The sequence below is a fragment of the Hydractinia symbiolongicarpus genome, chromosome 2 (assembly GCF_029227915.1).
Source record: "Hydractinia symbiolongicarpus strain clone_291-10 chromosome 2, HSymV2.1, whole genome shotgun sequence".
NCBI classification, from domain to species: domain Eukaryota; kingdom Metazoa; phylum Cnidaria; class Hydrozoa; order Anthoathecata; family Hydractiniidae; genus Hydractinia; species Hydractinia symbiolongicarpus.
The window spans coordinates 11,632,527-11,651,449 of NC_079876.1; the positions used below are offsets into that span (position 1 = coordinate 11,632,527).

An 18,923-nucleotide genomic window follows, 5' to 3' on the forward strand; every position below is an offset into this window, starting at 1 on the left:
GTCCCGAAACTCTTGTATTGTTTTTATTTTATTAATTGACTTTTTGGACGAGGGAATAGAGATTGGATAAATCAATTGGATAAGTATAGAACTTGCTCGAAGGTGAGAAAATCACACGTGTTGGAACGAGATTTTCGTGCACTTGTCAATTGATACATTATGATCGTTAGTACGTAGTTTAAGGCAAGCAAACGAATGCTGAAAGATGAAGGAGGCAAAAAAATAAAAACATTGTTAAAAATTGTTAAAAACTTTTCGAAACTAAAAACTCTATTTTCTTCTTCTTCGTGACACTATAACCGCTACAGTATATCCTGGAAAAGAGCTTTGCGTGCATCCGTGCGACGTTTTTTTCTCCAGGTAATGCTACCCCATCAAAAAATGACATAACCAGAATTCATTTACGTATTCTTTGAAACTTCCAGTCCAGTAATAACAAAAACAGAGCCGAATCAAGCACGCAAATCAAACACATGCACTGTGAAGGAGTGCACGTGTTTCGGCTAAATGATTTTCACAGGCGTACTTCAAAATAGTAGCTTGTCTAATTTTTTAGGAGCAATTTATCTCAAAAAAAGATGGAGTAGATTCCGACTATTTATTTAAGAGAAGCTGCTGCAGCATTGACAATATCTTCATCGGACATATTGAATAATCTTTATGAAAAACCCCTTTTGTTTCAAATCTCTTCTAAATAGGGCGTTTATTAAAGGAGGCCGTTTATTAAAGCAGGGCGCTATTAAAAAGCAAACATGGAAATAAGTAGCGTTTCATCGTTTGTTTGTTAAAGTTGAAGATTTTGTTCATCATAGATAAAGACATATTACTTGCGTTGTGCTACGTCAGCATATTTTTCAAAGATAATAGAGGACATATATGTATAAATCGTCACCGTATTTACATGAAATTTAAAATAACGTCACCGTCGGTAGATGCATCACGCAAGGCGTCATCTATATGATATCATGATCTCAGGTGATTATGAATTACGTTCTCCATACAGTCCAGTCACAATATTAACTCTGCGAAGTTTGCGTGATACGTGAAACCAAGCATCGGGACATTTCATTTCAGCGGGAAAGTTTATTTCTTCTATCCAGGTCGCTAATCATCTTCAGTGGTCAATTCACCTGCTAACACTTTTACGCCCCTTCTTAGATGTTATCTCTTCTCCTTGTGGTCTTTTTTTGATTTTTCTCGCTTTCTTTTGTTGATTGGGTTGCGGGGATCGTGAATGTCATACCTAAAATATAAAAAGAATTATGTGTATGAAAAGTTATAAATATTGGAAAAACAACACTTTAAAGTTCCAACTTTACCACTCCGGTGGAAGTGGTTGGTGGTCGAGTAGTTTATTTTCTTGCTTAGAAGGTAAAAAGGTTTAAACCATGTGGTTGACATTTTTTCCCTTTTTTTTAAATATATTTTTTTTAATTTCTTTTTTTTTGGTCTGCCATTTTTTTTGTCAATTTTAGAAAAATAAAAGAGTAGATAAAGAGAAGAGATTATGCTGGTGATCAGTCGAACGAGTGTGACCGCCGCCTAAAATCCCCATTTAAAATTTGTAAATACACCGGTAGACGAAAAATCGCAATTTTGTTACACCGACGAAACCCAACGCACATTTCTACCGAATATCCAAATAAGGAAACGACAATTGGAAAAATAAACACACTGGCCCAATTTGAAGCAATAATAGTATTTGTTGTGAAAAGGAGAAATATCTATATTATAATACCCGTATACGTCTGTCTGTCTGTCACGCAAAATGGTAGCTTAGCTGCGCAACAACGAGAAGCACGCAATTCGGTATAAAAAGCAAGGGCGAACCCGTGGATTTTCCACGGGCTAACGACTAGTGTTACTAATTTTGGCTTGTGGATCACAAAAAGGTCATAATTTTTGATGTCGCCATCATATTCAGTATACTTTTTTGTGTGATACATTTCGTCAAAAAAGGGGATGAGTTTCAGTCAGCGCAGTCATGTTATAAGAAAATAAATTCTTTCAGGCAAATAATGAAACATTAGTATTTCAAAAATGGAATGTTAGTTCGACTCACCAATCGTCACCCTTCATGTTTGCATCTTTCGCTTTCTCTTCGCTTTCAAAGTCAAGTTTGTGGCTCATCCTATAAAATACAAATCGTTTTAGAAAGAAAAAAATATATTTTGGCATGCCACATCTTGTTGATCATACATAGGCACATTTATTAATGGACTTCTTTGGGGATTGCTAGGTAAATTTCCTTGAGTCTTCTATATCGGATTGCCCTGTTTTAAGGTTAAAATGAAAGATTTTGATACTTACTTACAAATTTGCTTTTCTAGTTCCTCGATAGTTAAAAAAGCACACTTTTTGGGTATTCAATTACATTTTTTCCCTTCATAAGAGTTTATTTGAGAATAATTTCTAAAGTGATTTAAAATTGCATAGTTTTATTTTGTCTGTAAACTATAAACTTGTTTGATTCTCAAGTTGCTAGTAGGTTGCTCAGCACAAAAAAAGTTCGATAATCTTGTAACTTTTACAAATTACAGTTCAAACATTTCAAGTCAACACTTTTTTCTTTTTTAGAAAGCGTATATATAGACATTTTATAGGGCTCCCACTTTTTTTTAAAAACAAAATTGAGAAGAGGACTTTAGAGGAGATTTTTGTGATTTTTGAGGAGGTTTTGTTAAAAAAATTGTGAAGAGTTAAGGTAAAATACTGGCACTTGTAACAATGAAGGAACATACAACCTGGCATCCCAATATTTTCTTTGTTTCAAATACAAACACAACAAAAAAAGTTTGATGTTTGCTGGCCACAGCAACCACAAATTGTGGTGATTCGAAATAAATAGTATAAAAATAGCATATATAAAAAATAACCAAATGTTAAATTTCTTTCAGGAGATTTGAGAACAAAACCTAAATTTCGAAAAAAATTGAGGATATTTGAGGAGAATTGAGGAGACCTTGTGAATTTAAGGCGATTAAAGAAGGCGTGGGAACTCTGTTTTTTTATGCGCCAGTAATCACATTAAAATTCAAGCAACTTCGTTTTTCTTTAAAATTTAGGATTAAAATCTTGAAAGGAATCTTAACGCAGAACAAACTTGCATTACTAAAAGACTACATACCATCCCTCATCATTCTCATCATCTTCTTTATCGTTATCTTTTTTCGTTTCCTTCTGTTTACTATCGGAAGGCGGTTCCGCTGCAATCATATTAGAAAGCTTTTGTTCAAAACCAGCGAGCAGTTCCAAGGTCTGTAAAAATGACATAACTGCAAAGTTGATTCATCCAACTTAATTCACTTAAAAGCCAATTTTATGAAATCCTCCATAACACAATTCCAAAAAATTTCTACCAGGTACAAATTTCACGTCATTTTGTAATTTTATAAACATATCTGGGTTCTTTTCTCACCTGGCTTTCTCGATTACCGCCTTTTTTAAGTAGTACATTTTCTTTCTTCTTTTCTATGAAAGTTTTACGCTCGTCGAGGAGTGTTCGCATCAAATCGTTCACCGGTTCTTTTTCTAATATTACAAAAAAAGAAAAGGGGGAAGGGGGTAGAAACATATTCTTTTAAAAAGAATATTTAGTCTGCTTTCTACTTTACTAAAAAGATTCACTGTTCTTTTCATGTCAATAAAATCACATAAAACCAGCAGATTTACAAACACATTTCAACCACTAACCTGGTTTTTCAACTTCTTCTTTTTTATCAACTTCTATTTTATCTTTTGCTTTTAATTCTCTCTTTAACTTTTTAGCTTCTTCTTGTAATGCGCGCCTTAAATAGAAATAAAGTGAAGAACAATCTTGACTAACAAATTTCCTCAAACAGAATGTTTACACACAAGCCATACTTATATCAACTAGAAATTATAGCTGCAATATATAAGTATAACTTATATCTACACGCCATCGTGAAAGTTATCTTTGAATATTGCCATGTTTTCAATTTACTCTGGCTGTTGTATGAAAATAGTAACTTTCCTAAAACTATTTGCAAGATAGAAGAGTAGCTTGCTAAACGCAGATATAGAAGAGTAGCTTCATAAACAAAGAAGGGTAACAAAGCATTTCAACATGACAGCGAAAAAAACCAATGTTGGGCTAAATAATTACTCTTTTTTGCCTAATTTTAAAATCTCCCCCCCCCCCCTCTCTCCCCGCCCTTTCCCCCCCCCCCCTCCTTTGATAGCAATTTGTAATGACCCCCATTATGAAAGCTTAGGAAAAATCTAAATACGCCTTGCCCTGCCCCTGGTTTTTCTCTGTGAGTTTTTATCAAACAGTTAACTGGTTATTCAATGTTAAAAGCACCTTCGCTCTTTTTTCTTTTTATCTTCAATATCTTCTAGTTCTTCTTCTTTCTGAATAATTTCTTTTTCATCTTTTTTTAGCTTTTTTCGAATGCTGTCTGATACTTCACTGTTCTCCTGAAATAAATAAAAAATTTACCTGTCAACTACGCAGTGTGAGTGGCTGTACATCTTCTCATTTATTTTGTGAAAAGTTTATCATAACATACGCAGCAGTAACAATATTGAAATATTAACTTCACACAAAAGGCAGCCATGTTTACCACTGTTTCTAATTCATACTGATTCAATACATTTGTCATTTTTTGTTTTGGTACATAAGTATAAAACATATCAAAAGTATCGCGTTATCAAAAAGTTACCACAATTTCTACAGCCATAAGTTGATATGGGAGGAAGAAGAGCAAGAGAAACATATTTCGTCTTTCCGCATATTATCACTAATGTCATAAAACACAAATATAAAAAATTTGACGAAGTGGCATGGTCAACAAAGATTGATCCGTTAGCTAGGTCAGAATGACGATTCGTCCCATGGATAGATGTCCAAGCGGTCTAAGGCGCAAGTCTTAGAGAAGCTGCCCCTTGAAGCCGGGAAGTTTAAAGTACGTGGGTTTGAATCCCACTCTATTCGAAAATTTAATTAGTTTTTCGGAAAGAAGCAAATTTCCATAAATAATTAACAATTTGTGTTGGCTGGCATAATATGACTTAAAACTAAACGATAAACGTGCAAACACTACAATTCTTTAGGGAGTGTGCAATAAAATGGAGTTTTATGACTTGTATAAAAAGCATAATGAAAAACAAAGGGACTTACATTTTTCCTTTTTTCCGTAGGATCAATCGCTGGCTGTGAACTCAACTTTGGATCGTTCAAAACATCATGGCTACTTTTAATGTGATGTTCCTAACAAACCAAGATTTTCATTATACTTATACATGATTTTAACATACTTTTAACAGAAAGGAAATAAAAAAATACCTGATTTGAACTGAAAGGTAGTACAAAAAGAAAGCCAATAACAATTAATAAAATGATTGTTATTTTAATGTTATTTCTCAACACGAAAGCAGAACAGAAAATTGAGAAAAGCTGCTTCAATCAACTGTTTCATTTACAGTCTGAGCACAACAGGAACCTATGGTGTTTTAACTCAACGATTTTCAATCAATATGTCTCAGGTTCAATACATGTTGCAGTAAAACGAAAATATCAGATGATAAAGGTATGCAAGATGTCTGATCATTTCAAATTTTCCTTAGCTTTGTGTCAAGACTTTGCATTCAGGAACTTAAATTACTTCTATGTTTTCTGAAAAGTATACTTTCTCACTCTAGCTGTTATTAAAAGAATATCCTCTGACTTTAAAAAATGTATTAGAAAGATTGTGTTATAACATTGCTTTTTGTTATACAATATTGAAGGAGAAGAATTTTACGAAAATTCCTCGCAGAATCTGTAAGTTTTAAAACGAATTTAAAGCAGATGAACATGAATCTAAAGACATGTTATTTTCTTAGATTTACTACAGTCAAAATCAAATTTCCTAAAATCAAATTCCATGTAATTCTAAAAAAACCTTAGGGATGTCACTACCTTAGGGAAAGAATTTGTTATAGTAAAAAACTTTTCCAGACCTTATATTTATGTAATTTTTATTTAAGATTTTGAGCAAAAATTTATTCTACAAATATTTCCTTTTATTTCCAGACACTCAAACGCAAAAATAATTCCACAAACATTTGTTTCTGCAAAAAGTTCTTGCCTTGAGATTTGTCCAAAACTTTTAGGTAATTCAGGGAGTTTTAAAGCAAATTCCAAAGGAGGTTGAAGAAGGCTGTCCACCATGTGAAAAAAAAATCAGCAAGCTAATTAGAATCCAACCTGTTCTCATATTCACATGCACTGTTACTAAAGGTTTATACTTTCCACTACACTTGCGGTGGTGGAGTTATAAAGGAGATATAATACGTAATAGTGTTTTTAAAAAAAGGCTACTGCATGTATTTAACTGGTGTGTTTACCTTTGTAAATTGATCAGCTTCATCTTCATCTTCCTCCGCTTCTTCTCCAAACGATAGCAACTTGTAATTTCTAAAATAAATGAACAATTTAGAATTTTATAACATGTTGTTTAATACTAACTCAGTGGGTGGTTGTTTTCTAGGAAAAAAATTATTCTTCTGTAAAGCAGCAAGTAATTTTTATATACACTCTGAAAACTTACAAGTCTCCAGGAGCGATTTTGAGGGTGTTGGTTTACTGGAAGGGGGGGGGGGGGCTTATTAGAGGGAAGGAGGAGTTAAAAAATGTGCAAGGGTAGACTATCATTTGAAAATATACACAATAACACAAAACAAAAACTCGTTGAGTTAAAAAATTAAATCTAAAGGCGAAACCTTTCTTTAATATGCTAGAAGTTTTTAGATATTACCGTAAGTCAGTACTTACGGTAATTTCTTTTTTCACCCTTTCCTCAAGCTCTGTCCTAGTAAAAGTAGCTTTTTGATTTGATTTAAAAGACTTTCAAACTTTTACTTATACAGGGGGGAGTAGATAAAGTAAACTTTTATTATAACGGTCCTTAAGATACACACCTACGAAAAACTTTAGAATGGCTAAGACCAACTTTTTTAACCTTGGGTTTTAATGACCTAGAACATGCTGGCGTGTTAGATGAAATTTGTGTCCCTGATATGCAAGATTAACTTCCCTGACTATTGTGTACAGCAGTAAAGAGTTGATTATTGTATAAGCAAACGTTTTTCTCGTTCTATTTTAGGTAATCCAGTCATTAAATAAATTGTAACTGTTAACAAATAGATGAGAAATTACTTTGTGGCTTTTGATTTGCTTTTAATTTTTCCTTTTTGTTTTTCTTGTTCTTCTTCTTCCAATTGCTTCTTCGTTTTTCTTGCTTGTATATCATCAAACGGGTTTGAAAGGACCTGAACAGAAAAATTAAGAGATTTATGAATTTAAAGAAAATAAAGTTTGCATTTATGTTAAAACATGATAATGGATTGTAAAAAGGAGCTTCAATAAAAATAATAAAAATATTTTAATCAGTTTGTGCACGATTAAGAAATTGCATGTAATACTTTAGATCTATGATGCAAGCTTTTTAATATCGGGTAAAAAGGCGGTATCTCTATATAAAACAATAAAATTAACCACAAAACTATTATTTATAAGACGTAACAAGACCACAACAAATTTTTCCAGATGATAATTTTGTTTCCCTTTCACTAAAAATCCCAAATATTTTAAAAGCTATATGGAAAGGAGCAATAAAAGGACACTTATTTAGAAACAAAGTCACGGATGCACATTAATAGTCTACCTCCGTTTTAATAATCTTGGGTGGTGCATATGGTCTGTCATCTGCATCACTAATATCAAGATCGTTAAAGCGTATCATATTATAGATTGTGTTCCCTGTAACCTGTATAAGAAAGTATAAAAAATCTACAAATGTAATCAATAACATGAAATTATAAAAAAAGCAAAAAGTGGTGACTTAAGAAGAGGTAACAATAAACCTTGTTGATTTAAACAAAACATTAAATCATTTGAAATTCAAATAATAGATTTTTGAGTTTTCTCACAAAAAAGTAAATCTACCTTTCCAAAGATTGTATGTTTCTTATTAAGTTCGTCAGCTCGGTCAAGTGTGAAGAAAAATTGACTTCCATTGTCATCAGCACCTGCATTTGCCATAGCAACCAAACCACGACGATTAAATTTAAGTCGTTGATGAAATTCATCCTAATAAAAATGATTGTGAACCACGCAAATTAGAACAGAAGGAAATAGCACTTTACACAGCGGTTAAAAACAACATTTCTCTAATAATAGCCATATTCTGTCTGTTTGTATTTGAGAAATAAGTTGTGCCACAGAAAAATGAAACTTGATGCATAAAAGACAGGCGAACATGTGAATTTATCCACATGTTTGCATTTTATAAATTATATAAACATAATAGCAAAAACTAAAAAATGCCTTTAAATGTTTTGTATGTATCGCAACCACATTGATAAATAAGCGATGTAAGTTTTTTACATTTTAGCATCATGGCATCTATACATCTTTTACCTTAAATGGTTTTCCATAAATAGACTCTCCACCTGAATGAGTAAAAGAAACAGAATTGTAAGTAAACATCTTAATATTGTGTTTAAAGTGTAACTTCTAATGGTTACGATGCCTTGTAAAGAAATAATTTTAAAATATAGCATATTGGACTTATTTTGTTTTTAAACCCAATTGAGACAAACCACTATAACAATGCTTCGGAGTAAGACAAAACAAATGTTGCGCTTAAACTTATTTTTACATGTAACTACATAAGCATAGTTTTTAAAAAGGCATGACAATTTTAAATTTTATAATTGCTAAATCGCTTTAGAAACAATAAATTTATTTGACGAGCTTCAACCTCAATTCAGATAAGATAGATTAAGCTAATAAATCTTTTTGCATCTGGTACAATCTCCTTTTTAAACCATATACCAAAACCGTACCTGTTCCTGTGCCAGTTGGATCACCTCCTTGTGCAATAAAACCTAAAATATAATAATGTAATTTTAGTGAAATTAATCCTTTTGCATGGAATTAGAGAGGCTTTTCAACAGGGATGCTTTTAAAAGAAGCAAGAACTTTCGGATGATTAGTATGTTGTAAGTTGTAAGCGTAAAAAGAAAAAATCCAGAACCTACAAGGACTTTTTAGACAAATTCACTAAAAAGACCAGGCAGATTTTGTGATTTTCAAGGACAAGGTTTAAATAAATGTTTTAAACCAAGTGAATTAACAGCTGATTCAGGTTGTCACAATACAATATTGGTTTAAACATTCAGGTGTAAAATGTACACAGGAGAAACGGTATTGACAAAGATTCTTTAAAAGTTTTCTAGGCTTTTTTCTGAAAAGACTGGTTCTTCAGTACTTTTAGGACTAAAACTAAATCAATCAATCAGGAACTAAATCAATTTTTTCAAATTTTTCAGGCAATGACCACTGTGTGGTAAAATCCACAGGAATGTTCACATGGCTACTCAAGGCTACTATTGGCTCACAGACAGACAATAAAAAATTTTAATATAGATTGGGCCTGTAGTACATAAACCATTGGAAGGGGGAGATCACTATCCTGTCACCACCTCTCTGTCTTTTTGTGCTTGCAAATTTACTGGCACAAATTTAAAACTTATATGTACTTGGCATATGTCACAATAATATTATAATAATAGTCAGATTTTAAAGTATTTAATATACCTTCATGCACAGCTGAACGCACTCACCTTTTACAACTCTGTGAAAGATAGTATTGTGATAATACCCCTCCATGCACAATTGAACAAAATTTCGACATGCTTTTGGTGCCTCTTTGGACCACAGCTCAATATCAATATCACCAAGTGATGTCTTCAAAAGAACCTAATAAATAAATTCTGTTTAATTTTGAAATTTACGCTGATTGGGTAACCCACAACAAGATTTATCAGTCATCATAGGCAAGGCTGTAAATGGTGTGAAACTACATGTGTTGTAGAGTGTAAGCACTGGTACAATACATGATACAAATAAAGTGCCTGTACCCTCTTTCATTAGCCATAACCTTTTTTTTTAATTGCAATTTGGTGCTGAAAAATTTGTATTATTCTACAGTAGATAAAATCTAAATTTAAGGTTATTGTATTTTTGCACTTCGAAAACGGCAAACATGTGTTTTATAATGGTTTTTATATGTTACAGTACCACTTAAATGTAACTTTACGTGTACGTGAGTTTTATGACATCGTGTAAAGATCCATGCCTACATAAAGAACCTTAGCAAACCTTTTTTTATGCATGAACTGAATTGCTTTCTATTGTTATCATCGTGTGCAAGTCATAACAATAAAATGAATCCTTTTGTTCTTACATGTAAATTGCATGCTATTGTTTAAAAGTGTTAACGATGACAAAAGCAAAAATATATATATTTAAAAAAAGAAAAAATGAACACGCATAGTGTTGAAGATTTTGTGTTTAATGTAAAATCATGTTTATGGCTAGAATGTAAAATCAAAGGGAATTTACTAAAACTTTTTATGATAGCTTTGTACATTGTGCATTGCTACCTGTTTTATTATTTCTATTTTGAGAGCACTGTTTTGATACTCACATGACTTTCCTGATACTCACGTGACTTTCCTGGGGCAAAGCCCAGAGGCAGACCGAGAAAGACTTTGGCAGGAGGTTATAAGGACAGACTTGATACAGAAGATGTTGAGTTTAAATCTAACACAGTCTAGATCAGACTGGAAGAGGTAATGTTGATCTTCTATCTAGGCGATTACTAATAAGAATCACTTGGTGGTGGGGTTTTAATTGTGTTGAACCAGTATCATTGGTAATTCGTTGTGTTTAGTCAGAGTGATGTTCAATAGTGTTGAGTTGAATCAATCACACTAATTTAGCGTTGCGTTATACACAGTAAAGAACTAGTGTGAAGATAACCTACAGGTTAGTCTTATATATATATATTCCTATTTAACAATGGTAGCAGAGGAATAAAAGTGAAATGTCAAAAAGTTGGGTCCCCCCACCATCATTAGACAAAGAGACGAGTTACAAAGATTGGAAAAAAGAAGTGCAAATATGGCAAGCACTGACAGAATCAAAGGCAGAAAAACAAGGGCCAGCTATATTCATGGGCTTAAGAGGGAAAGCTAAAGAATCAGTTCTAGAATTAGACATTGAACAGATAAGTGCAGCAACTGGAGTAAAAGCCATTACTAACAGATTGGACAAAATATATTTAAAAGATGAGAATCAAACTGCTTACCTAGCTTATGAAACCTTTGAAAGATTTAAGCGACCGCCTGAGATGAGTATGAATGACTATCTTATAGAGTTTGAACGGTTATACCATAAGATCCAAGGACATAATATGGTACTTCCTGATGGAGTGTTGGCATATAGAGTTCTACAAAGTGCCAACCTTACACCAGAGCAGCAACAGTTAGCAAGAGCAACTTTAAATGAACTACGGTATGATGCAATGGTACGGCAGTTAAAGAAAATATTTGGGGATACGGTGGCCTCATTAGGAACAAATACTGAAGTAAAGATAGAACCAGTTCTTCAGGCAAGTGCAGATACAATTGAGCAAAATTACTTCACTCAAAGAGGGGGATATCAACGCTCAAGGTTTAGAAGAGGAAGACCTGCAACTGCTTCAAATCAGAGATATGCAGGAAAAAAAAACAGACCTAACAATAGAAGAATGAATCCATCCGATCAATCTGAAAGTCCATCAAGATGCAATATTTGCCAATCTATATATCACTGGGCTTCAAACTGTCCACACTCTTATGAGAACCAGGAACCTGAGGATGTTAGAAAAGATGACAGTCATTCTAAGGTTACGTTTTTTGCAAAAATCAGAGAAGATGAAATGCAATCTCTGGTCGGTGAAACTCTGTCATGTGCAGTTTTAGACTGTGGTTGCACAAAGACCGTTTGTGGTAATACTTGGTATCAATGTTTTATTGATAATCTTGAAAATGATAGATTGCCCGAAGAGCATCCCAGCCAAATAAGATTTAAATTTGGAGATAGTGAAGCAGTTTGTTCTATGAAAAGAGTGTTCTTACCTGTAATTATTGGCTCAAAAGAAGTTTATCTGGAGACAGAAATTGTCCCAAACGAAATTCCTTTGTTACTGAGTTAAGCTTCCATGAAAAAAGCAGAGGCAGTTTTAGATTTTATCAACGATTCGGTTACAATGTTTGGAGAATACCATCCTTTAAAATTTACCACTACAGGCCATTATTGCATACCTTTGAACAACAACATAAGAGATGGATGAAAAGAAAAGAAACATGACCACTTGTTACCCCAGGTTGCCTTTGTTTGTGCAAGTACAAAATCAAGAAAAAGTAAGATTATCAAACTTCATCGTCAATTTTGCCATCCAAGTGCTGAAAAATTAAAATCTCTCATCAAAGCATCTAATTCCTTCTTAAATGACCGAAGTGAAGTTATGAAAGTCATCGATGAAGTATCAAACTCTTGTAAAATGTGCATCAAATACAGAAAACCAAGACCGCGCCCTATTGTTGGCTTACCAATGTCATCAGAATTTAACCAGTGTGTGGCTCTAGATCTTGTGCAACTTTCGCAATCATTATGGTTTATCCATATCATAGATGTTTTTACCAGATTTTCATCAGCAAAATTGACAAAGACGAAAGACAAAGATGTAATAACAGATATTATCTTTGAAATTTGGTTAGCCCGATTTGGTCAACCAAGGAAGTTTCTAAGCTGATAATGGTGGAGAATTTGTTAACAAAGTGTATGAAGAAATGTTGTGTATGAAGTGTATGAAGAAATGTCGTTCACATAGTCCTTGGTCAAATGGACTATGTGAACGACACAATGGTATGATTAAGGAAATGCTGAAAAAAATTATTGAAGACACAAAATGTACACACAATCGGGCACTATTCTGGGCTATAAGTGCAAAGAATTCTTTATCAAACAACAAGGGATTCTCACCAAATCAACTTGTTTATGGTAAAAATCACGACTATCCCTGCATCCTCACTGATCATTTGCCAGCTATGAATGACACAGTTTCAAGCAAAACCGTGGCCCATAACCTTGCTGTAATGCATGCATCACGAAGAGCCTTTATAGCAGCAGAGTCTTCTGAGCGTATACGAAGAGCATTGAGACATAATGTTCAGTGTTACAATGATGAGCGATATATCAATGGAGATAGAGTTTTTTATAAGAGAAAAGACAGTGAAAAATGGCATGGACCAGGCACTGTAATTGGACAGGAGAATAAGCAAGTCCTTGTAAAACATGGTGGAAGTTATGTTAGAGTACACATGTGTCGCTTGCAGAAGTTGGACCAAGTTTTGCATTCACAAAAACCTTTACAAGACACAGAAAGGAGTACTGAAGTGACAACTACACAAGTGAACAATTGCATTCCGCTTGAACGCGATGATGTTTTTGGTGAATATGTTGGTGCAGATGATTTTGACAGTAGCAATACAGAAGAACCAGAAAATGAGAAAACAACAAATTTGCAAACAACAAAAGAAACAACATCAGACGGTGCCTCAATGAATGAAACAACAACACACAAGATATCAACAAATGAAATCACAACCAATCGAAATGTTAGCAATTCGTCAACAGTCCAAGGAATAGCAAAATTGAAGACAAAAATCGTTTACAAGCTAACTCCCGACAGTGAATGGACAAGGGGATTAGTCCACAGCAGAGCAGGAAAAGTGAGCAGAAAAGGAAAAGAAGGCAGACAGTATGGTAGCTGTTTAAATGTCCAAAATGAAGACACAGGTGAAATAAATTGGTTAGATTTCAAAAGATGTGTGAGTGACTGGCAACCTGTTGTTGAGATAAACGAAACTGAAGAAGTACTATTATCGACTCAAGCAACTGTTACAGATGAATTGTAAGAAGCGAAAAGATCACTGTAAATCGTTTAAAAATCGGGATCGTAGAAATGATCGTTTCAATTCGTATAAAATGTAAAACGATGGTGGAGACGGTCCCTAAATAAAATACAACATTTAGGTTTATGTAAAAACAGTAAAATTGTGCGCAAAGCACGAGATTCTATCAAAGTATCATAATAATTCACATGTAAAAACAAAAAACAATACATTGTCATTCATGAGTAGAAACAATAAAAACCTAAGGCTTTGTTAATTTTTTTTTCTGTTGTTCCCTTGATGGCTGTAGCAATTAAATATAACAATGAGTTACGGGAAGTTTACATGAGCTAATTATATTTTGCATGTGACACATTAACTCTATTGAATTGAACTCTATTTAAAAATAGTGCATGTATTTAACAATAGGTTAACAATAAGAACAAAGGTTTTGATGCTAACGAAGGTTTGTGTGAAGGTGATAAATATTGTGCACATGTAAGTTACATATAAGCAGTACTAATTATCATTACCATATGTCCTTAAATGAAGTAAATTCTGATCCTACTGTCATTATTTATATTAATTTTTACCTGAATGATCTTTAAATGCTGTAAGGAACAGATCTACCAAGTTCAAGGACACAAGCATGATTATTTCTGGTAAAAAAAACAAAACAAATGTACCTTTCCATTTGTTGGAGGTTCTTGAATATATATGTTGCTCATAACCTTCTAAATTTCTAAAATGTAAGATCATATAGGTGTTTATTGACAAATTTTTATTGGAAACCAACTTGCAGATGTAAGTTTATATAACAGGCAATACAAGAGTCATTGGGCAGCCAAACTGCTTTTACAATTCACTTATATCTTGAACATCTGCTATTACGTACAATACACAACACATTATAATTAATACCATTTAAGAATTATATATAATCAAAACAAGGTTGAACAAGCTTGTCGTAACATCCTCCTTCGTTATTAATTTCAAATCTGTAATTTTAATGCTGCGAAAGACTTTAATCATTGTCAACTAAACTATAGTCCGTGAAATCATTTTGCATTTCGATTTTGATTTTCAATTCAGACTGTGCAAAAAACATTAAAAGAACATGCAAGTATATCTTGCTGTATATACAAAGTTCGTTTATTTTATTTGAATTTATTAAGTTTTATGTTCAAATATTTTTTATTACTGGCAAAAGTCGTTTCACATACTAACAAGTTCGTTTCACATACTACCAAGTTCGTTTAACAAATATTATTTGTGCTCATTATAAAAAAACTTTCAAAATACTCTTATTGCATCTTGTTATAAAAAACACTAAACTTTATTCCATGAAAACTAAATAATAAGTTTAAATCATATTGCTTGCACTAGAATTAAATAATTTTAAGTTTAATTCTTCAATACGTGTCTACCATGGAGAAGGGTGTTACGACAAGCCTATTTTTTATGTACTTTGGCATCATGCATCCAGTTAATATTTTTTGTTCTGAAAGAAAAATAATAATTTATGTCACCAAAATTTTTTTAGATAAATTTGTTCTCTTGTTTCGAATTATTAAAAAAAACTAGCTACCAAGGTGAAAAGGTAAAAAAATACTTGCATGCTCAAAAACTTGTTTTTAAGTTATGCTCAAGAGTCTTTCTGGTGTGGTTTGAAAGTTATATACAGCAAGAATTATTCTTGTGCTGTTTTGAAAACGAACATTATAATTGTTAAAACATTGAAATATAAAGACTTTAGATAATAGTCCAATTATAATAAACTAACTTTGGATAAGCAAATTCTTATATGACCGTCTTTAAAATGATATGATGATCTTACCATTACAGGTGTCTTTCACCTACCAATTATATTTACCCATAAAATCATGTGACTTAGTCTTCCTTAGCAACAAGATAGCACACATTTCCCTTTCCTTTTTCACCTCACTAATAATCGCATGTGGTTTGTTATCAATCATCATTAACCAAATCTGTTAAGCATGGCCAACAAACAAGTCAAGAAAAACTTATATCAAGGTAACTCTTTCGTTATAAACAGACCCTTCATAATGACCGACCCCTTATGCCAGGTCGGGTGGATTGATTCTATCATGGATCAATTTCACTACACACGAGTGGAAAGCGGTATAAGAAGCAAGCCCTGGGCGTCTGATGAAGCCCTTGTTTCTTAGGTCATGCCTTTTTTACCCACACAACATTCTCTACATACGATACTTCGGATCCTTCACTGGAGAGTAGGGATACCCAATCAAAAAAACAGTTTCGTTGTGGCGCAAGTTGTTTATAATCTCAGACCCCTTACAAAAATCGACAGGAAAAACAATGGAGGTGGTAAACCGTGGACTAGTCCATTCAAAACTTTTTTTTTTTGGAAAAAAATTAAAATTTTATATTTAAAATGTATATATAATATCAGTAAATATGCTAGTAGTAAATACAAAAGTTTTTAAGCATAATTTAACTACAGTACAGTCCAGATGTAAGCGTACGTGTACGCTCAAGTTATACACCTTTTTCTCGGAGGCGGTAGTTGTTTGTCTTTTGTTCTTATTAATTATCTTGCGAGTCTTATAAGTCATTAACTTGCGCGTAATAAAAAAAAGATTATCGAAGAAAAAAAGCTTATTATAACTGCGCGTAACTATTGTTAAATAGTGTTAACATAACTATTCCCAATAGCATAATTGCAAATGTTATCAACTCTATCAATGTGACACAAAGAGCCATTGTTTAATATTTTTATTAAACAAATGTTTTGCGTGGAAATTAAATAAACTAGCGAGAAGGCATTGTTGGTTGCGCGGGTTAAATAAAGCTTTTAAGAGATAGAAATTATTATATTTTAACAAAGATTGAAACTTTAATTTTAATAGAAATGTTTTTTTAGATTGCATTTTAAAACTTTAAAAACGAAAAACGGCGATAGAAATGTTTTTTTAGATCGCATTTAAAAATTTTAAAAACGAAAAACGGCGATAGAAATGTTTTTTTAGATCGCATTTTTAAAGTTTTAAAACGGAAAACGGTGATAGAAAAGATTCGTTATATCACATTTTAAAAGTTTAATAATGAAGAACGGCGATAGGAAAGCTTCGTTAGATAGTGTTTTAAGTATTTAAAATGTTATCAACTCTATCAATGTGACATGGCGATCCATTAATTGATAGTTTTATAAAATAAAAGATTTGCGCGAAAACTAAATAGACAGCGAGATGCATTGTTTAAATCTTTTAAGAGATGATTTTAGGTGATACTATAAAACGTCAAAAGTTATATTTTTAGATTTTTTCTTTCTTCGGTATTAAAATTTAATTTGTTTTCGAAATCTTATCGCGAAGGGAAAAGTCCCGAACGTAGGGTTTCCCGTTTGCGTTGCTAAACATTGCTTTTTATAAAAAGAACTTTTAAAAGTTTCGCATGTTAAAAAATATATTTCGACAATAAAGAAATATTACTAAAAGTTTTAAAAGTAGCATTAGTTTTTTTTTAAATATTAAGATCATTGCATTTCTTGTTTTTTAAAAGAGCTTGTGTTTTTTAAATATATCAGATTAAAATCGCGTTACTATAATTAGTTTCGTTTTGTTAAAAAAAATAAAAAAATTCAATGGCCTTCGCGTTTAATTTTTTCTCGCGCAGAGTATTGTTTATAAACAATGTTTCTTGCTATGCTTTTGTTTTTAACACGAAGCAATTATTTTTGCGCAATTTGAAAGGAACTCGCTATCCTATTGTTTTTTTGAATAAAAGCAACTAACTTTCCAAGTTGAGCGTACGCGTACGCTTACATCTGGACTGGACTGTATAAGCTCCACACAGGGAAAACCATAGATTTAGCAGGGCTAGAAAGCCCATGGAAACCGATGGGATTTTCAATAAATCAAAATGAACCAACGATTCAGCAGGAAATTGACACAGTACAAGGAAGGGTTGGTGATGGCAATAGTTACCCTTAGGAGTCATGGTATTGATGGTAATAAGGAGGTATTTCAAAGTTGGATGCAGAAAAAAGCAGAATTATAAATAGTTACTTAGATAATGTTTAAAGAGAAGAGATTTTAATTGGGCTTTAGACAAGGACCTAAAGTTCTTATTGGTTAATTGCAGATTGTTCCAGTCATGAGTGCATTTATGTGTGATTGAGTTTGAGCCATAATTAATGGTTTTGGAATATGAAATAGAAACATTTGTGAGGGCAGATCAGGTGCCACAGGAATGAAAACTTGAGATGGGTTGTGCAAAATCCTTAAATACAATAGCAGGCTTGTTATTGAAAAGGTTATGTATATGCAAGTAGTTTAGAGTGGTTAAATAGTCAGATACTTTTAAGATGTTTGATTATTTATACAGTGGATTGGATGATTTTCATTGATTTTAAAAATGTATTATTCTTAGGGCTTTATTTTGAAGAACATATAGTTTTTGTTTGAGTATAATGTTAATCTGTGCCCAAACTTGAAGTCTGAAAGTTAGATGCAATTGGAAGATTGCATAAAAGATATTTATGAGAATTTCTTGCGAGACAAAGTGCCTCATTTTAGCTAACATACTGACGGCTCAACTAAGGTTTGAGGTGTGTGTATTTATGTTTCTCATACTGAGGCTCATCTTTTTGTGTAACTAATTGGAAGAATTTTCTGTCCACTTATTTTAAAAACGAGGGTGCCAATAAGCCGCATACGCCGTAAAAAGTGCGGGCGTTTGCGGCATCGGCACCCTCTTTTTTAAAAGTGAGGTGTTCACTGATGGTTTTCTTAGGGCATTGAGTTTCTTCAAGGATTTGTTTACTTGAAGAAGACTTATGTCATCTGCAAAATGGTAAACATCTGAGTGGAAAATTGAAGAGTGTAGATCGTTTATATAAATTAAAAATAACAGGGACTAAGAGAAACAGACCAAAGATTGTGCAGACCATGTCTATTTGCTATTGTGAGTATATATTATGGTCCTCATACCAGCTCAGGAAAAGTTTTAGTTAATAGACAGGCCACCTGGATCAAGCAAAAAAAAAACATATTCTAAGAATTCTGATTTTAAGAAAGAAATTGAAAGATTAAGTGAGAGGGTACTTCGTCCTTTACGTAACTAGTGTACCATGTTTTGTTTACCATCTT

At 32.8% G+C, this 18,923-nt stretch overlaps 1 protein-coding gene across 1 annotated transcript; it reads right to left on the reverse strand.

Annotated features, from left to right (window-relative positions):
* Nucleotides 1-827: 827 nt before the first annotated feature.
* On the reverse strand, nucleotides 828-14,652 carry LOC130629416 (spliceosome-associated protein CWC27 homolog). The gene is made up of 15 exons (XM_057442596.1): nucleotides 14,478-14,652; nucleotides 9,634-9,769; nucleotides 8,854-8,895; nucleotides 8,426-8,457; nucleotides 7,952-8,095; nucleotides 7,671-7,772; nucleotides 7,163-7,275; nucleotides 6,352-6,421; nucleotides 5,144-5,233; nucleotides 4,325-4,440; nucleotides 3,694-3,788; nucleotides 3,419-3,531; nucleotides 3,128-3,258; nucleotides 2,063-2,131; nucleotides 828-1,243 (listed from the first exon to the last, which is right to left on the reverse strand). The coding sequence occupies exons 1-15, from the start codon at nucleotides 14,517-14,519 to the stop codon at nucleotides 1,162-1,164; spliced, it is 1,377 nt and encodes a 458-aa protein (XP_057298579.1). The 5' UTR covers nucleotides 14,520-14,652; the 3' UTR covers nucleotides 828-1,161.
* Between the last annotated feature and the right edge of the window lie 4,271 nt (nucleotides 14,653-18,923).